Raw genomic sequence first — 21839 nt, 5'->3', positions numbered from 1 at the left:
CATTTGACAAACTATCACCTCCTTTCTTAATTAAAACTCTTCAAAGTATAGGGATAGAGGGAACATACCTCAGTGTCATAAAAGCCATCTATGAAAAGCTCACAGCAAATATCATTCTCAATGGGAAAAAAACGGAGAGCTTTGAAGAATACCGGTGGAATTTTGATTGGAATGGCATTAAAAGTATAGATAGCTCTAGGCAGTATAGACATTTTAACAATGTTTAGTCTTCTGATCCAACAGCATGGAATGGTCTTCCATCTTTTTGTGTCTTCTTCAATTTCTTTCATGAGTGTTCTGTAGTTCCTCGAGTACAGGTCCTTTACTTCTTTGGTTGGGTGTATTCCCAGGTATCTTATGGTTCTTGGTGCTAGAGTATATGGAATCGATTCTCTAATTTCCCTTTCTGTATTTTCATTGTTAGTGTATAAGAAAGCCACTGATTTCTGTACATTGACTTTGTACCTGCCACGTTGCTGAATTGCTGTATGAGTTCTAGTAGTTTGAGGGTGGAGTCTTTTGGGTTTTCCATATAAAGAATCATGTCATCTTCAAAGAGCTGGAGCAAATAATCCAAAAATTTGTATGGAATCAGAAGAGACCCTGAATCGCTAAGGAAATGTTGAAAAACAAAAATAAAACTGGTGACGTCACATTACCTGATATTAAGCTTTACTACAAAGCTGTGATCACCAAGACAGCATGGTACTGGCATAAAAACAGACACGTAGACCAGTGGAACAGAATAGAGAGCCCAGATATGGACCCTCAACTCTATGGTCAATTAATCTTCGGCAAAACAGGAAAAAATATACAGTGGAAAAAAGACAGTCTCTTCAATAAATGGTGCTGGAAAAACTGGGCAGCTATGTGTAGAAGAATGAAACTCGACCATTCTCTTACACCGTACATAAAGATAAACTCAAAATGGATAAAAGACCTCAATGTGAGACAGGAATCCATCAGAATCCTAGAGGAGAACATAGGCAGTAATCTCTTCGATATCAGCCACACCAACTTCTTTCAAGAAATGTCTCCAAAGGCAAAGGAAACAAAAGCGAAAATAAACTTTTGAGACTTCATCAAAATCAAAAGCTTCTGCACAGCAAAGGAAACAGTCAAGAAAACAAAGAGGCAACCCACGGAATGGGAGAAGATATTTGCAAATGACAGCACAGACAAAAGGTTGATATCCAGGTTCTGTAAAGAACTCCTCAAACTCAACACATACAAAACAATCATATCAAAAAATGGGCAGAAGATATGAACAGACACTTCTCCAATGAAGACATACAAATGGCTATCAGACACATGAAAAAATGTTCATCATCACTAGCCATCAGGGAGATTCAAATTAAAACCACATTGAGATACTACCTTACCCCAGTTAGAATGGCCAAAATTAGCAAGAGGGGAAACAACATGTGTTGGAGGGGATGTGGAGAAAGGGGAACCCTCTTCCACTGTTGGTGGGAATGCAAGTTGGTGCAGCCACTTTGGAGAACAGTGTGGAGATACCTTAAGAAATTAAAAATAGACCTTCCCTATGACCCTGCAATTGCACTACTGGATATTTACCCCAAAGATACAGATGTCGTGAAAAGAAGGGCCATCTGTACCCCAATGTTTATAGCAGCAATGGCCATGGTCGCCAAACTGTGGAAAGAACCAAGATGCCCTTCAGTGGACGAATGGATAAGGAAAATGTGGTCCATATAACTATGGAGTATTATGCCTCCATCAGAAAGGATGAATACCCAACTTTTGTAGCAACATGGATGGGAGTGGAAGAGATTATGCTGAATGAAATAAGTCAAGCAGCGAGAGTCAATTATCACATGGTTTCACTTATTCGTGGAGCATAACAAATAGCATGGAGAACATGGGGAGTTAGAGAGGAGAAGGGAGTTGGGGGAAATTGGAAAGGGAGGTGAATCATGAGAGACTATGGACTCTGAAAAACAATCTGAGGGTTTGAAGTGGTGGTGGGGTGGGAGGTTGGGGGAACCAGGTGGTGGGTATTATGGAGGGCATGGATTGCATGCAGCACTGGGTGTGGTGCAAAAATAATGAATACTGTTATGCAGAAAATAAATAAAAAATAAATTAAAAAAAAAACTGAGAGCTTTTCCCTTAAGGTCAGGAATATGACAGGGATGCCCACTTTCACCACTGCTGTTCAGCAGAGTACTAATATTCTTAACATAGTACTAGAATTCTCGGACAACAAAATAAATAAAAGACATTTAAGTTGGTGAAGAAGTCAAACTCACTCTCTTTGCAATGACATGTTACCTTATGTGGAAAACCCCAAGGACTCCACCCCCAAATTACTAGAACTCATACATCAATTAGGCTGTCCTTACAATGACTTGTGTCTTTTTAAAAAAAAAAAAATTAGCTGTCTGTGTATGTGTGGGCTTATTTCTGGCCTCTTTATTGTGTTGCACCAATCTGTTAGTCTGTCTTTACATTAATACCATACTGTTTGGATTATTTTAGCTTTATAATAATTATTGATATCAGGTAGTGTTAATCTTGTTAGCTATTTTCTTTTTCATAGTTGTTTTGACTATTCTATGTCCTTTCATTTTTATGTAATTTAAAAAATAAGTTTGTCAATTTCTACCAAAAAAGTCTGGGATTTTGATTGAGATTGCACTGGCTCTCTAGATCAATTTGGAAAATACTGTTATTTTAACAGTATCAAGTCTTTCAACCAAGGAGTAGTGTGTATCTCTCATTTTATTTAGGTTCTCTTTAATTTCTCTCAGATATATTTTAGTTTTCAGTGTATAGATTTTTTTCCACTTATTTTGTCACTATTTACTCCTATGTATTATGTGTTTTGATGTTATTTTAAATGGTATTATTTTTTCAAAATATCCTCTTCTGTTTTCTGTTAGTGTATGGAAATGTGATTGATTTTTATGTAGTGATCTTATTTTTTTTTAAAGATTTTATTTGTTTATTTGATAGACAGAGATTACAAGTAGGCAGAGAGGCAGGTGGCGGTGGAGGGCAGGAAGCAGATATTCCTCGCTGAGTAGAGATCCCAGTGTGGGACTCAGTCCCAGGACCCTGGGATCATGACCTGAGCTGAGGGCAGAGGCTTTAACCCACTGAGCCACCCAGGTGCCTCAATAGTCATCTTATAATGTGTAACCATACTAAACCCACTTACTAGTTCTAGTTGCTTATTTGATAGATTTCATTTGATTTTCTGGTAGATAATCATGTTATCTGCAAATAGAGCTTTACTTCTTTCCAATTTTGATGCTTTTATTTCTTTTTCTTTTTTATGATGTTCAGTTAGCCAACATATAGTACATTATTAGTTTTTTTTTTGGAGCAGTGTTCAACTATTCATTAGTTGCATGTATAACACCCAGTGCTCATCGCCACACATGCCCTCCTTAATACCTATCACCTGGTTACCTGATACCCCTCCCTCTGTAACCCTCAGTTAATTTTCCAGAGTCCAGAGTCTCTCATGGTTTTTCTCCCTCTCTGATTTTTATTTATTTTCCTTGTCTGACTGTGCTGCTAGAATCTTAAATACAATTTTGAAGGTGGTGAGAGTGGGCGTCCTTTTTCCCCCTGATCTTTGAGAGAAAGGATTCAGTCTTGTAAAGTCGACTTCTGAAAATTAAACTAGTGAGTATCACAATAAATGTCAGTAACCACTGTGGGGGAAAGCCAAGAGATTATGTAGGATGCCAAAGAGTTTGGAATATTCTCTGTAGGGAGCAACAACTGCTGTGTATCACAACTGGGGAAAGGATGAATAAAGGTCATGGTCAGTCAACAGAGTAGAAAAGAGTTCCAAAAAGCCAGATGTTGGTAGCATTTTACGCTCTTCAGAGGAGAGAGACGAGTTTTTTGAACAAAGTACAGTCTCTGGAGAATAGTGCTTTATGGTCGGACAAGGTTGGTACTTTTAGGCTTTGCGTGACTTTGATGAAATATCTCCTTTACACTCTTTACCCCCTTTTGTAATGGTTTCTTGCTTAACAAACTGCCTTCTGATACACTTGTATGTTCTCCTACCAGTAGTATATCCTTGAAAATGGGACTTCAGTATCTTGAATGATGGGAAAGAAAGTTCTACATTAATAAGTTAATTACTTAGTAGATTGATTATTCTGGGAGATTAATTTTGAAGAATAGATTGGGGTGACTATTGTGTGTCAGATAAACTCTTTTGGAATGCCTTCTTATTTGTTGTAAGAAATAATGCTGTCATTTAGGTCTCTTAGAAGACTTTTGTCTTGCTTTCTTCTGCTGAAAACTAACTTTCCCTCTTCACTTCCCTTCCCTCCTTCCTTCTTAAATTAAGATTAATGAGACAATATGTGTGATATACCTAAGAAAGTGCTGGAGACTGGAGTAGCCCTTCATCACTCAGACTATGTTTGTCAACACTTAACTCCCCCCATAGCCATTATAGGTATAGCTTCTTTTTTTTTCCCTAAAGTAGGCTCCATGCTCAGTGTGGAGCCCAACGTGAGGCTTGAACTCACTACTCTGAGATCAAGACCTGAGCTGAAATCAAGGGTCAGATACTAAACTTGACTGAGCCACCCAGGTGCCCCTATAGATAGAGCTTTAAATAGTCTTCCCTTCCTACATGGAGTGCGTGGGAATAGGGAAGGGAAGATTATATTTAGGGCAAAGGGAAGTTGAAAGAAAAGTAAAAGCTATGGTTTTCTTCTCTCCCTGGCTTTTTAAATAGTTTTAGATGGTTTATTAGTAACTATGTTTGTTTGGCTTAAGAGTGTTGTGGTTCTCGGGCGCCTGGGTGGCTCAGTGGGTTAAGCCGCTGCCTTCGGCTCAGGTCATGATCTCAGGGTCCTGGGATCGAGTCCTGCGTCGGGCTCCCTGCTCAGCAGGGAGCCTGCTTCCTCCTCTCTCTCTCTCTGCCTGCCTCTCTGCCTATTTGTGATCTCTCTCTGTAAAATAAAAAAAAAAAAAAAGAGTGTTGTGGTTCTTCAATGAAGACATACAAATGGCTATCAGACACATGAAAAAATGTTCATCATCACTAGCCATCAGGGAGATTCAAATTAAAACCACATTGAGATATCACCTTACACCAGTTAGAATGGCCAAAATTAGCAAGACAGGAAACAACATGTGTTGGAGGGGATGTGGAGAAAGGGGAACCCTCTTACACTGTTGGTGGGAATGCAGGTTGGTGCAGCCTCTTTGGAGAACAGTGTGGAGATTCCTCAAGAAATTAAAAATAGACCTTCCCTATGACCCTGCAATTGCACTCCTGGGTATTTACCCCAAAGATACAGATGTAGTGAAAAGGAGGGCCATCTGTACCCCAGTGTTTATAGCAGCAATGACCGTGGATTGCCAAACTGTGGAAGGAACCAAGATGCCCTTCAATGGACGAACGGATAAGGAAGATGTGGTCCGTATACAGTATGGAATATTATGCCTCCATCAGAAAGGATGAATACCCAACTTTTATAGCAACATGGATGGGAGTGGAAGAGATTATGCTGAGTGAAATAAGTCAAGCAGAGAGAGTCAATTATCATATGGTTTCACTTATTCGTGTATCATAACAAATAACATGGAGGACAAGGGGAGATGGAGAGGAGAAGGGAGTTGGGGGAAATTGGAAGGGGAGGTGAGCCATGAGAGACTATGGACTCTGAGAAACAATCTGAGGGTTTTGAAGGAGTGGAGGGTGGTAGGTTGGAGGAACCAGGTGGTGGGTATTATAGAGGGCACGGATTGCATGGAGCACTGGGTGTGGTGCAAAAACAATGAATACTGTTATGCTGAAAATAAATAAAAAAAATTTAAAAAGAGATTAAAAAAAGAGTGTAGTGGTTTATTAAGGATAGATGTTTTCATGAATCAGTCTGTAGTCAATATTCCTTTTCAAACTTGTTTTTATACCTGTTTATCTCAGTTCCGTCAATGGAAATATCTTTGACTATCTTTACCTTTAAGATTAAGGATGGCTTATAGAAAAATTCCATCATACATGCTCCTTATCACTCAGTAGCTATTCTAAAAAGAAAGTAAGGGAAGTCTCTCTAGAAGCAAGTTACAGTTAAATTGTTACATTTACTTTCTAGTAAGAGATCAGATAAAAGTCTTGGGCCCTTTCTGTAAAGGTAATCATTATGGATGCACTGAGGTGACATTTAAATGATAGTATTTTTTTTAGAGCCTAGTTCCATACTTAATTTTCCATCTCTGTTTTCAAATTATTGTATACAATGGACTTTGCCCAGTTTCCTATTAGCCTTCAAGGAATATACAGTCTACTTTAAAAAAATATTTTATCTATCTATCCATCTGTCTATTTGACAGAGAGAGAGAGCGGGAGCGAGAGCGAGAGCGCACAAGCAGGGGGAGAAGTAGGCAGGGGGAGAGGGAGAAGCAGGCTCCCCGCTGAGCAGGAAGCCCAGTCTGGGGGTTGATCCCAGGACTCTGGGATCGTGACCTGAGCTGAAGGCAAATGCTTACCCAACTGAGCCACCCACCCAGGTGCCCCCTACACTCTACTTTTTATTTTATATTGCACTGCTTCACTTGCTTTGCATGACTTAGTGCTAGAGTTATAGTTAATTATCATTTGGGAAAGGGTGGATTACTTTGGCCAGTTGTTGTGTGCCTTTTACCAGATTTTCTTTGCTATTCATATCCTCCCAGGGTGTGTCCTTTCCTTCATCCATCTGAAGAAATGCAAAATAACTTCATATGGGCCCAAATAAAACTTAGTTAAGACAACAGATCTGCTCTAAGAAATCATGTGTTGCCAAGCCAAACAAATAATCTTGTTGGGTCCCCCAAAATCGGGTACCCCAATAATGGGTCCGTGATTAAAGGAGCGAGACTGATACAAAGTGAAGGTCAAGCAAAGCTTTATTTTGCGCCAAGCATCAGGAATCAAACTGGCCGGCCAGGGCCCCACCTCTTACAGAGAGGGTGGCCCCTCCCTGCTTTCCGGACTAACTTGAGGTTGGAAAGTCCATGTGGTTGGGCCTGGCCACACATAGGTGGCCAATGAGATTGTAACACACACAGGAAACTCCACAGTGATGCTAGGTGACCATTTGAATTACAATTTACCCTAGTAGACATTTGATTTAGTCTATCACACCTTGGTTAAGATTGGCGCCAAAAGGCTCCCAAAGGGTGGGGCCCGTACTCCTTGGTAGCTAGGAGACAGTATGCACCCCCCACTGATTGAATACCTCCTCCAGGCCTCACCCACGCTTGTACTTGGACTTTGTTATGTGGGACTGGTTTCCCGGACTTGCTTTTAAGTAAGTTCCCCTGGCGGGTTTTGGGGTGGTGGGGTGGAGGGTGGTGGGGTGGTGGGGTGAGGAGTAAATTTAAGTTTTACAACAAAATGGCAGTTCAACCAGGGTGGGGCTGCTCTGGCTGAATAGGCCCTTACAATTTTAGTTTGAACTATTGTTTTTCTTTTTCTTTTCATTGGTATAGATAATATAGAAATGACTCTTACTGGGATTGCTTCTCATTTAATGTAACCATCCTAGGATTAACTAAATAGCAATGCAGTAAAGCTTCAAATGAAAACTATTTTGTTATTTTTTTTGACCTAGAAATAAGAAAAACAGCATAGAATATGTAAGAGACTGATAATATTTTTGTGGGTTTCTAAAGAAGTACTAAGGTGATAATGTGGTACATAGTCTCTGTTAAAAGCTATTTATAAGGAAAAAAATACCCCTGGTGATTTTTTTCATGTGTTTTTGGACCTATAATGTGCTTGTTGCAGGGCTTAAGAGTTGACTTTAAAAAAAAAAAAAGATTTATTTATTTATTTATTTGAGACAGAGAGAGAACACAAGCAGGGGGAGGGACAGAGCGAGAAGCAGACTCCCTGCTGAGTGGGAAGCACCGGGTGGAGTTCAGTCTGAGGACCCTGGGATTGTGACCTGTGAACTGAAGGCAGGTGCCCAACTAACTGAGCCACCCAGGTGCTCCGAGTTCACTTTTTATAATCAGTTTTATTGTAATGAATACATAGGTATTACAGTTTATATAAATAAATGTTAAGTGAAATTGATAGTAGTTTACTACCTTGAGATTATTATGATACCATAGAAGCAATTAATTACATGCACAGCAGCAGTAAGGAACACACAGATTCATTTTCTTTTTCAAAAGATGGATAAGGAAGATGTGGTCCATATACACTATGGAGTATTATGCCTCCATCAGAAAGGATGAATACCCAACTTTTGTAGCAACATGGACGGGACTGGAAGAGATTATGCTGAGTGAAATAAGTCAAGCAGAGAGAGTCAATTATCATATGGTTTCACTTATTTGTGGAGCATAACCAATAGCATGGAGGACAAGGGGCGTTAGAGAGGAGTAGGGAATTTGGGTAAATTGGAAGGGGAGGTGAACCATGAGAGACTATGGACTCTGAAAAACAGTCTGAGGGGTTTGAAGTGGCGGTGGGGTGGGAGGTTGGGGTACCAGGTGGTGGGTATTATAGAGGGCACGGCTTGCATGGAGCACTGGGTGTGGTGAAAAAATAATGAATACTGTTTTTCTGAAAATAAATAAATTGGAAAAAAAAAGATTTATTTATTTTAGAAAGAGGGCTCAAGTCAGGGCAGAGGGGAAGGGAGGAAGAGAATCCTCAGGCGTACAACCCCCTGAGTGTGGAGCCCCTCACAGGCCTCAGTTCCAGCCAGGACCCTGGGATCATGATATGAGCGGAAACCAAGAGTAGGCTGCTCAATTGACTGAGCTATCCAGGTGTCCCCGACAGGTTCATTCTTATTTTTTTAGTTTTAATTTTTATTTTTTAGAGAATATGCATGAGAATTTGGGAGTGGGAGGGCAAGAGGGAGTGGGAGAGGGAAAATCTTAAGCAGGCTCTAGGTTCAATGCATAGCCTGATGTGGGGCTTGATCTTAAAATCCTGAGATCATGACTTAGGCTGAAATCAAGAGTCAGAGGCTTAACCCACTGAGCTAACCAGGGGACTTCATTCTTAAATTTTGATAGTTTGAAATAAATTCCAGTACCCATAAGAGTGTTTTTTTGTTTATATGTTTCCTTTCTGCTTCATAGGAAAGTAATCAAATGGAAAAATGATAATTCATAGAAAGGTTTGTGAATTCTTCATAAGAAGAATGTATTATGTAGGGACACCTGGGTGGCATGGTTGGTTAAGTGTCTGACTTGATTTCGGCTCAGGTCATGATCTCAGGGGTCTAGGATCCAGCCCCATGTTGAACTTTGGACTTAGTGTGGAGTCTGCCTGTCCCTCTCCCTCTGCTCCTTCCCATTTGCACTATCTCTAAAATAAATTAATTAATTAAAAAAAAGAATGTGTTATGTAGTTATAAAATATGCTAGTGAAGAGGGGAGAAAACTGCTCTGTGATCATAAAGTGGAAGCAATCAGTGAATACACAACAATTTAAATAATATGTAGGTATTACAGTTTATGTGAATAAATGTTAAGTGAAATTGATAGAACTTTTCTTCCTCCTATACTTGATGTTACTTTTGTCATGTGTTTTACTTTTCATAATATCACAAATACTCAATACATTGGTACTGTTTTTGCTTCAGAGTAGGAGTTGGCAAATTTTTACTCTAAAGGATCACATAGTAAAATATTTTAAACTTTACAGGCCAACTCGTAAAATTGATGTATATTGAATTTGATGAAATTCAAAATATAAAAATAATTGAGCACAGTTTTTTGGTGATATATTTCTAATGAGATGATCAGAAGGGTTTTTTTTGGGGGGGTTAATTAATTGTCGTTTAATGTTAGTGTTCCCTATAATTAAAATCAGTCATAAATCTTTACCTGTTAAAGCTGATCTGCAATGAGATTTTGTTTTTCTTCTTTATAAATACTTTTTCAGACAGATATTGCCAAATACTAATGTCAGTCTTTATATATATTTTAATTTGAGAGTAGTCATCACTTGGAAGCCATTTATGGAATTTATTAGCATCTTTTCTTGTTATTTGCCTTTTAGCCCGTCATTTAACATGCCATTACATTGCAGATTAAAGTACTTCCAACTCAGTTGCACTAGTATATGGATTTTGAAATATGGAAATTTCCTTTGCAGTTGCAATGAAGTTTAAAAAGCTCTATAAGAACTGTATTTTGAGCACAAAAATGTGTGGGATCCAAATTTGAGTTAGAATGGTGGTACTATTTCTTTTTTTAACTTTTGAAAGTCTGAAAATTTATAAAGCAGCTTAATATTAGTTGTGATTCAAGTTGGCAACAGAGTATCTTTAATATATGTGTAAGTTTCACAAATAAGTTTGTTGTTCAGTTGAATTAATTAAGAAACATTATCAAGACTGAATAAAAAACTAATTTCCAAGGCCATATATTATTTTATAATAACAGTGGATGAGGGAAGGGGCTCTCAACTGACTCAGTCAGTGGAGCATGTGACTCTTGATCTTGGGTTTGTGAGTTTGAGCCCCATGTTGGGTGTAGAGATTACTTTAAAAATAAGACATTTAAAAATGTGAGGGAAGTTTTCATTCACAAAAATTACAGTCACAGCTTGAAGTGTAATAAAATTGCAATAAAACTTGACCACTACTAAGCCATCTTGCTGCTATGCACTTGAACAAGTCAGGATACTTGCTTTCTGTTTTTTATAAAAATTCACAGAAGTGAAGATGATCACGTCCATGAGAGCAAATAAAGTTCTTTTTTGACTACTGGCAGACTGACACATGAAAGAGTCATATAATTTCTGCAGAGTACTTGCTGATGAGTCATACAATGAAATAAACCATAGATTTTAAATGTCTTACATTTTTACAAGCCTTCTAAATTGGTCCAACTGTTTTCTGTCCACGTATATTTTCACTACGTTTAAACATAACACATCTTAGGAGCTTCCACTTAAGATGGTACTGAGTTAGTGTTGTCTCAGCTTGTTCAGTCACTTCAGACTTGAAATTAACTTCTTCAATATAACTGAGCAGTATCAGTAACATTTGTTGAGTCAAGGAGAACCACTTATATTTCTTCGCCTTTTAGAAAAGGTATCAAAAACTACTGATAGTACTATACCTTGGCTAATTGAACTTAAATAAAAAAGAGGTGAAGAACCATGAGAGACTGTGGATTCTGAAAAACGATCTGAGGGTTTTGGAGGGGTGGGGGGTAGAAGGTTGGATGAGCCTGGTGGTGAGTATTATGGAGGGCATGTATTGCATGGAGCACTGGGTGTAGTGCATAAACAATGAATTCTGGAACACTGAAAAGAAATAAAAAAAAATAAAAATTTTAAAAAAGTATACAGTTCAGTGGTTTTAATGTATTTATTAGGTTGAATAACCATTATCACTATCTAATTCCAGAATATTTTCATCACTCCATAAAGAGCCCTATACCCAATGACAGTCACTCCACATTCCTCTCCAAGGATACTGCAGTTACTAATCTACTTTCTGTGTCCATGGATTTGGCTCTTCTGGATATTTTATATGAATAGAATCATAGGATATGTAGCCTTTGTGTCCGACCTCAACTTAGTGTAGGTTTTCAGAGTCCATCCATGTAGTAGTATGTATCAGTACATGTAGTAGTATGTATCAGTACTTAACTCTTTATGGGTGAGAATATTCCATTGTATGGATATACCGCATTTTATTTATCCAGTCATCCATGTGATGGATATATGGATTGTTTCTACTTTTTGGCTGTTACAAATTGTGTTATGAACCTTTGTGAATAACTTTTTGTGTGAGCATATGTTTTTAGTTCTCTTGGGATATATATGTAGGAGTGGAAACGTTGAATCATATGATAATTATATGTTTAAGTTTTTGAGGAACTGCCAAATGATTTTTTACAGCAACTGTACCATTTTACATTTCTACCAGCAATATATCCCTACAGTTTTATTGTCAATCTTTTTGATTATAGCCATCTTAGTGGGTATGAAATGGCATCTCATGGTTTTGATTAGCATCTCACTAATGACTAATGATGTTGAGTATTTTCATGTTTTACTGGCCACGAGTATATCTTTTTTAGAGAAACGTCCATTCAAATCCTCTTTCCATTTTTAATTGTTTTATTGTAGTGGAAGTTCTTTTATATACTCTGGGTGCAGATCCTTTGTAAGATACATTATTTACAAATATTTTCTTCCATTCCCTCAGTTTTCTTTTTCACTTTCTTGATGGTGTCCTTTGCAGCACAAAAGCTTTTAAGTTTAATGAAGTTCAGTTTATTCTTTCTTTTGTTGTTGATGATTTTGGTGTCATGTATTAGGAAGCACTAAGGTCTTAAAGATTTACTCTTATATTTTCTTTAAGAACTTAATAATTAACTCTTGCATTGTCTTTGATCCATTTTGAGGTAACAGTCACATATATTGAATTAGTTGTACAATTTTACCTAAAGTCTACACTTACACATTGTCCAACGCTATTTCTGTCTTTCTAGAATGTTCTTTTTGTGCTACCTGATCAGTCCATGTTTCTCTGGGGGCAACTGGTGTTTTGATTTTATTTACCATAGATTAATTTAGCCTGTTCTAGATCTTTTAGTAAATAGAACTCTGTAGTATGTACACTTTTGTGTCTGACTTCTTTTGTTTGGCATAATGATTGTGATATTTGTCCAATGTGTTACTTGTACCAGTGGATCTTTATTTTTTATGTCTAAGTGATATGTATTTTTGAATATTGCATATTTTATTTGTACTTATTTTGATGAATAGTTGGGTTGTTTCCAGTTCTGGGCTATTGTGAATAAAGCTGATGTGAACATTCTTATAGAAGTTATTTGTTTATTTGTTTTGAGTCACTCTGATGAGGGGTTTATCACTTTTTTTACATCTTTTTTTACTAAAGTATAGTTGACACACAATGTTACATTAGTTTTAGGTGAACAACATAGTGATTCAACAGCTCCGTAGGGTATGCAAGTATCACAAGTATATCACAAGTATAGTTACCATTTGTCACCATATAATACTATTATAGTACCATTGACTAATACTCCCTATACTGTACCTTTCATCCCCATGACTTATTCATTCCATAACTACAAGCCTCTTCCTTCCCTTCCCCTTCATCCATTTTGCCCATTTCTCTAAACTCTGGCAGTTAATTTGTTCTCTGTGTTAATAGGTCTGTTTCTGCCCTTTTTGGTCTGTTTTGCTTTTTAGATTCCACATGGAAGTGAAGTGAAGTGAAATAATATGGTATTTGTCTTTTTCTTTCTCACTTATCTCACTTACCGTAATACCCTCTAGGTTCATCTGTATTGTCATGAATGGCAAGATTTTGTTCTTTTTTATAAGTAAATTACCATTATACACACACACACTTATATACATACATACTTCATCTTTGTCCATTCATCAATTGATGGACATTTAGGTTGGTTCAATACCTTGGCTATTGCAAATAATGCTACAACAAATATAGGAGTGCATGTATCTTTTTGAATTAGTGTTCTAATTTTCTTTGGGTAAATACTTAGTAGTAGAATTACTGGGTCATATGGTATTTCTATTTTTAGTCTTTTGAGGAGCTTCCATACAATTTTTTATAGTGGTTGCACCAATTTACCTTCCCATCAACAGTGCATGAGAGTTCTGTTTTCTCCACAGCCTCACCAACACTTGTTGTGTCTTGTCTTTTTGTATATGTGCTGCTGAAGCGAGCACATGTGTCTTGTCTTTTTGTTACTAGCCATTCAGAGAACTGATTTTAGATTATGTCTTGATATATAGTAGAAGTCCTTTAAGATTGACAAGGATATTCTTGTTTCTTTGTATTCTTACATAAATTTTGAAATCAAATGATCATTTTCTTTAAAAAACTGGGGTTATATTAAAAATTTTTTTTTTTTTAAAGATTTTATTTATTTATTTGTCAGAGAGAGAGAGAGAGAGCACAGGCAGAGTGGCAGGCAGAGTCAGAGGGAGAGGCAGGCTCCCCGCGGAGCAAGGAGCCCGATGTGGGACTCGATCCCAGGATGCTGGGATCATGACCTGAGCCGAAGGCAGCTGCTTAACCAACTGAGCCACCCAGGCGTCCCTATTAAAAATTTTTTAATTCCAGTATAATAACATACAATATTAACGTTATTTTCAGTTGTACAACATACTGATTTAACTATTCTATACATTACTCAATGCTCGTCATCATAAGTGTACTCTGAATCACTTTCTCCTACTTCACCCATCCCCCTGCTTACCTCCTCCCCTCTGGCAAGTTCTCTATTTTTAAGAGTCTGTCTTTTTTTGGTCTCTTTTTTCTTTTTTTTTGTTTTGTTTTTTTAAATTCCACATACGATTGAAATCACATAGTATTTCTCTTTCCTGACTTACTTATTTCACTTAGAATTATACCCTTTAGATCCATCCAAGTTGTTGCAAATGGCTGGATTTTGTTCTTTTTTATGGTTGAGTAATATTCCATTGTGTGTATCTATATAAACAGATATACAACGTGTGTGTATATATATATGCACATATATGAATGTATATATATGTATGCACATATATATACTACCTCTTCTTTATCCATCTATAGATTGACATTTGGGTTACTTTCATATCTTGGCTATTATAAATGTTGCAGTAAACATGGAATTCTGATTGGTATTATAGAATTTCCCTATTGTAATTTGATTTTTATTTCATTTCTGTTTATGTTTTTATTATAGAGACTTTGTTTCTCAAAGTATAGTCATATTTAGTTAGTGATTCTTTATAAAACTGTTTATATTAGATAAGAAGACTCTGGTGTTAATTTCTTCTTAAATAATTGAAACATATTTTCCCAAGAAGGACAGGTGAACACAAGTCATGCTGAGGGAGAGAGAGACTTGTTTACAGAAGCGTTTTCATACACTTATTACTCAGGAATAGTAATTTTGCCAGAATGTACTTCAATATACTGAGCTACTTTATATTACTACTCAAAATACAGATTAAGTTGAAAGGGGCTTACATATTTGAAAGATTAATTAGTGAAGAAGGGAAAGTATATATTTAAGAAAATTTAGTGCTTAATTTCAATGACACTGATCTTTTCTCAGTGTTTAAAAATGCTAATTGGTGTGTTTACCTTTGTTTTCCTAGTGATATGCAGCTTTCGAGGATCTGTCCCTCAAGGGTTGGTCTTAGAAATAGGAGAAACAGTCCAGATTCTTGAAAAATGTGAAGGTAAGTATGGACCTATACAGTATACAAATAGTGATAATTTTGGGTAATATTATATACATTTATTTTGTAGTAATAGATTATAAGCAATCATTTTGAAAGTATAATTAATCACATTATATATTGTTATAGAATCCTTCCTGATTTATTTTTATCATAAATGTATGGGTTATTTAGGCTTTAATCTAAAAGCAACAATTAAAGAACTCATTGTTGGCATTCAGAGTATAATTTTTATACTTTATGTTAAATAATTAATTTTGATTTTATAATCAAATAGATAATCTTCCATCCATGCTTAGCTGCATTTGAATAGAATTGAGTTGTAATTAGTTCATTTGTATGTTTCTGTTTGATTGGCTGGATGTTATCAGTTATAATTAAAACAAGGAAGTAAATATGCTTTAATGAAGTTTGGCTTGCCTTCTAGCCTCCTCTGTGATGCATATGGGTATATCTACTGTAAGATTTATGCATTATTGACAAATGTAACATTTTTCAAAATCATGCATTTGGGGCTCCTGGGTGGTACAGTTGGTTAAGTATCTGACTTTTGGTTTCAGCTCAGGTTGTGATCTCAGGGTTATGGGATCCAGCCCCATGTTGGGCTCCAGGCTCAGTGCAGAATCTGCTTAAGACTCTTCCAAAGTGGCTGCACCAACTTGCATTCCCACCAACTGTGTAAGAGGGTTCCCCTTTCTCCACATCCTCTCCAACACACCTTGTTTCCTGTCTTGCTAATTTTGGCCATTCTAACTGGTGTAAGGTAGTATCTCAATGTGGTTTTAATTTGAATCTCCCTGTTGGCTAGTGATGATGAACATTTTTTCATGTGTCTGATAGCCCTTTGTATATCTTCATTGGAGAAGTGTCTGTTCATATCTTCTGCCCATTTTTCAATATGATTATCTGTTTTGTGTGTGTTGAGTTTGAGGAGTTCTTTATAAATCCTGGATATTAACGTTTTTTTTTAGTATTTTTTTTAAATTTATTTTCAGCATAACAGTATTCATTGTTTTTTGCACCACACCCAGTGCTCCATGCAATCTGTGCCCTCTCTAATACCCACCACCTGGTTCCCCCAACCTCCCACCCCCCCGCCCCTTCAAAACTCTCAGATTGTTTTTCAGAGTCCATAGTCTCTCATGGTTCACCTCCCCTTCCAATTTCCCCCAACTCCCTTCTCTTCTCTAATTCCCCTTGTCCTCCATGCTATTTGTTATGCTCCACAAATAAGTGAAACCATATGATAATTGACTCTCTCTGCTTGAATTATTTCACTCAGCATAATCTCTTCCAGGCCCATACTTGTTGCTACAAAAGTTGCGTAATCATGCTTTCTGATGGAAGCATAATACTCCATAGTGTATATGGACCACATTTTCTTTATCCATTCGTCCGTTGAAGGGCATCTTGGTTCCTTCCACAGTTTGGTGACCGTGGCCATTGCTGCTATAAACATTGGGGTACAGATGGCCCTTCTTTTTACTACATCTTTGTCTTTGGGGTAAATACCCAGTAGTGCAATTGTAGGGTCATAGGGAAGCTCTATTTTTAATTTCTTGCAGAACACTCATGAAAGAAATTGAAGAAAACACAAAAAGATGGAAGACCATTCCATGCTCTTGGATCAGAAGAATAAACATTGTTAAAATGTCTATGCTTCCTAGAGCCATCTATACTTTTAATACCATTCTGATCAAAATTCCACCGGTATTTTTCAAAGTGCTGGAACAAACAATCCTAAAATTTGTATGGAACCAGAAGAGACCCCAAATTGCCAAGGAAATGTTGAAAAACAAAAATAAAACTGGGGGCATCATGTTACCTGATTTCAAGCTTTACTACAAAGCTGTGATCACCAAGACAGCGTGGTACTGGCATAAAAACAGATGCATAGACCAGTGGAACAGAGTAAAAGAATAGGAAGATGTGGTCCATATACACTATGGAGTATTATGCCTCCATCAGAAAGGATGAATACCCAACTTTTGTATCAACATGGACAGGACTGGAAGAGATTATGCTGAGTGAAATAAGTCAAGCAGAGAGAGTCAGTTATCATATGGTTTCACTTATTTGTGGAGCATAACAAATAGCATGGAGGACAAGGTGAGATGGAGAGGAGAAGGGAGTTGAGGGAAATTGGAAGGGGAGATGAACCATGAGAGACTATGGACTCTGAAAAACAATCTGAGGGTATTGAAGGGGCGAGGGGTGGTAGGTTGGGGGAACCAGGTGGTGGGTATTAGAGAGGGCACAGATTGCATGGAGCACTGGGTGTGGTGCAAAAACAATGAATACTGTTACACTGAAAAAAAAAAAAGAAACAGTGCTATTTATATAGTATCACAGACAATAAATGCCTAAAATCTAATAAAAAATGTAAGGCCATCTATATTAAAAACTACAAAAACATTGTTGATAGAAATTAAGGAAAATCTCAACAAATGGAAAGATATACTATGTTAATAGATTTAAAGACTCACTGTCTTAAGATGTCAGTTCTTCCCAAATTGATCTTAGTTTAATGCAATCCCAACAAAAATTCATCAGATCCTGTTCTTTTCTTTCTTTTTTCTTTTGTATGGATATTGAACAGCTGATTCCAACATTTATATAAAAAGGTTACAAATAGCCAAGGCAATCACGAAGAAGGCAATAAAGTGGAAGATTTATGCTATCAGATATGAAGATTTATTATAAATGAAGACATTGTGGTTTTGAGGCAAAGACAAATTAATGAAACAGAATAGAGGGTTCAGAAACAGACCATCATGTATATTGTCCAGTGATACATGAAAAAGGTGAAAATTGCAGTGCACGGGGGAAATGATCTCCTTTGCAAGAGGTGATACTGGGCCACCTCGAATAAAAAACGATAGTCTATTCAATGAATGGTATTCTGTCAATGCTGAAAGCAGTTAATATTGATTTCTACCTCATAACATTTGCTGCAAACACAATTCCTGATGAATGCTACCTAAATGTGAAATGTAAAACCATAATGTACCTTGAAGGAAGTATAGAAAAATATTCTTCTTGACCTTGGGGTAGACAAAAGGACTAACCATAAAGGAAAAGATTGGTAAGTTTTAGTTTATTGAAATGAAGATCTGTTGTTCAGAAGACATCATTAAAGAGAGAAAAACAAGCAAATCACAAAGTGAGAGAGATGTTTGATGAAGGACTTGTATTTAGAGTATATAAAGAACTGCCATTTTGGAAAATAGTATGGAGCTTACTAAAGAAATTAAATATAGAGCTACCCTATGACCTGCAATTGCACTACTGGGTATTTACCCCAAAGATACAGACATAGTGAAACGAAGGGCCATCAGTACCCCAATGTTTATAGCAGCAATGGCCACGTTGAAGATGCCCTTCAACGGATGAATGGATAAAGAAGATATGGTCCATATATACTATGGAGTATTATGCCTTCATCAGAAAGGATGAATACCCAACTTTTGTATCAACATGGATGGGACTGGAAGAGTTTATGCTGAGCGAAATAAGCAGAGAGGGTCAGTTGTCATATGGTTTCTCTTGTTTGTGGAGCATAAGGAATAACACAGAAGACATGGGGGGATGGCGAGGAGAAGTGAGTTGGGGAAATTGGAGGGGGAGACAAACCATGGGAGACTGTGGAGTCTGAGAAACAAACCTGAGGGTTTTTGAGGGGGGTGGGTGGGAGGTTGGGTGAGCCTGGAGGTGGGTATTATGGAGGGCATGTATTGCATGGAGCACTGGGTGCGGTGCATAAACAATGGATTCTGGAACAATGAAAAGAAATTAAAAAAATTTCTTTTCAATGGGTGTTAGAGAGGAGAAGGGAGTTGGGGTAAATTGGAAGGGGAGGTGAACCACGAGAGACTATGGACTCTGAAAAACAATCTGAAATACAAATGGCTATCAGACACATGAAAAAATGCTCATCATCATTAGCCCTCAGGGAGATTCAAATTAAAACCACATTGAGATATCACCTTACACCAGTTAGAATGGCCAAAATTAACAAAACAGGAAACAACATGTGTTGGAGAGGATGTGGAGAAAGGGGAACCCTCTTACACTGTTGGTGGGAATGCAAGTTGGTGCAGCCTCTTTGGAGAACAGTGTGGAGATTCCTCAAGAAATTAAAAATAGAGCTTCCCTACGACCCTGCAATTGCACTCCTGGGTATTTACCCCAAAGATACAGATGTCGTGAAAAGAAGGGCCATCTGTACTCCAATGTTTATAGCAGCAATGGCCACAGTCGCCAAACTATGGAAAGAACCAAGATGCCCTTCAACGGATGAATGGATAAGGAAGATGTGGTCCATATACACTATGGAGTATTATGCCTCCATCAGAAAGGACGAATATCCAACTTTTGTAGCAACATGGACGGGACTGGAAGAGATTATGCTGAGTGAAATCAGTCAAGCAGAGAGAGTCAATTATCATATGGTTTCACTCATTTGTGGAGCATAACCAATAGCATGGAGGACAAGGGGTGTTAGAGAGTAGTAGGGAATTTGGGTAAATTGGAAGGGGAGGTGAACCATGAGAGACTATGGACTCTGAAAAACAGTCTGAGGGGTTTGAAGTGGCGGGGGGGTGGGAGGGTGGGGTACCAGGTGGTGGGTACTATAGAGGGCACAGCTTGCATGGAGCACTGGGTGTGGTGAAAAAATAATGAATACTGTTTTTCTGAAAATAAATAAATTGGGGAAAAAAAAAAAAACACAATCTGAGGGGTTTGAAGTGGCGGGGGGGGGTGGGAGGTTGGGGTACCAGGTGGTGGGTATTATAGAGGGCACGGATTGCATGGAGCACTGGGTGTGGTGAAAAAATAATGAATACTGTTTTTCTGAAAATAAATAAATTGGAAAAAAATTCAATTAATTAAAAAAAATGGTGGGAAAATTGAACAGCTACATGCAGAAGAATGAAACTGGGCCACTTTCTTATACCATACACAAAAATAGACTCAAAAAGGATGAAAGACCTAATTGTGAGACAGGAGTCCATCAAAATCCTAGAAGAGAGCACAGGCAGCAACCACTGTGACCTCAGCTGCAACAACTTCTTGCTAGACACATCTCCAAAGCAAGGGAAACCAAGGCAAGAAATAAACCACTGGGACTTCAAGATAAGGTTCGGCACAGCAAAGGAAACAGTCAACAAAACCAAAAGACATAGTGAAATAAGTCAATCGGAGAAAGACAACTATCATATGATCTCCGTGATATGAGGAAGTGGAGATGCAACATGGGAGGTTAAGGGGGTAGGAGAAGAATAAATGAAACAAGATGGGATTGGGAGGGAGACAAACCATAAGTGACTCTTAATGTCACAAAACAAACTGAAGGTTGCTGCAGCGAGGGGGGTTGGGGGGGTTATGGACATTGGGGAGGGTATGTGCTATGGTGAGTGCTGTCAAATGTGTAAACCGGGCGATTCACAGACCTGTACCCTGGGGATAAAAATGTATTTTATGTTTATAAAAAATTAAAAATTAAAAAAAAAAACAAAAGACAAAAAAATTTTAAAATTCTTCTATAAAAAACTACTACAAATCAAAAATAAGTAGAAAAATGAGCAGAAGGCTTGATTAGTCTTCTCACAAAACATATATTCCAGTGGCTCATAAACATTTGGAAAGGTGTTTAGTTTCATTCAGCAGGGAAATACAAATTAAAACCACAGTGAGATACTACAACAAAGCCACTGGGATGACTAAAATTCAAGACATGGGCAATACCAAGTCCTGGTAAGGATGTAGGGCAGCTGTTACTTTCATAAACTGCTGGTGGGGGGCGCCTGGGTGGCTCAGTCGTTAAGCATCTGCCTTTGGCTCAGGTCATGATCCTGGGGTCCTGAGATTGATCCCTGCATTGGGCTCCCTGCTCAGTGGGCAGCCTGCTTCTCCCTCTCTCCACTGCTCATGATCTCTCTTTCTGACAAATAAATAAATAAAATCGTTGGGAAAAAATTGCTGGTGGGAGAGGAAATGGGATAACCAGTTTCGAAAAGTATTTGGCGCTATTAACTAAAGTTGAAAGTACATATATCTGATGATCCAGCAAATTGACACTCATAGGTGTAAATCCAATAGCAAAATACATGTATGTTAGTAATAGCTTTGTTCATAATTGCTGCAAACCAAACTGGGAAAAAACACATTCATCAGTAAAATGGATAAATAAATTATGGTGGATTCATACAATTGATGTGACACAAAAAGGAAGATGAATGAATGATTACATACAATAATACAGATGACTATCACAGATATACTTTATATATATATATATATTTTAAAAATTCATTTCTTTTCAGTGTAACAGAATTCATTGTTTATGCACCACACCCAGAGCTCCATGCAATATGTGCACTCCCTAATACCCAACACCTGGCTCCCCCAACCTCCCACCTCCCACCCCTTCAAAACCCTCAGATTGTTTTTCAGAGTCCATAGTCTCTCATGGTTCATCTCCCTTTCCAATTTCCCTCAACTCCCTTCTCCTCTCCATGTCCCTGTGTCCTCCGTGTTATTGGTTATGCTCCGCAAAGAAGTGAAACTATGTGATAATTGACTCTCTCTGCTTTACTTATTTCACTCAGCATAATCTCTTCCAGTCCCGTCCATG

At 37.7% G+C, this 21839-nt stretch overlaps 1 protein-coding gene across 4 annotated transcripts in view; it reads left to right on the top strand.

The window, feature by feature from the left end:
- Positions 1–21839, top strand: part of DOCK3 (dedicator of cytokinesis 3) — a 585500-nt gene that overhangs the window by 96532 nt on the left and 467129 nt on the right. For all 4 annotated transcript variants that reach the window (XM_044253490.1, XM_044253491.1, XM_044253489.1 and 1 more), the window contains exon 2: positions 15119–15202. In XM_044253490.1, coding sequence (XP_044109425.1) covers positions 15119–15202 — 84 coding nt within the window. The remainder of the gene's footprint in view (positions 1–15118; positions 15203–21839) is intronic.

Source organism: Neovison vison, chromosome 6, assembly GCF_020171115.1.
Source record: "Neovison vison isolate M4711 chromosome 6, ASM_NN_V1, whole genome shotgun sequence".
NCBI lineage: Eukaryota > Metazoa > Chordata > Mammalia > Carnivora > Mustelidae > Neogale > Neogale vison.
The sequence above is the reverse complement of the archived record's forward strand: the minus strand, read 5'-3'. Positions and strand labels throughout refer to the sequence as shown.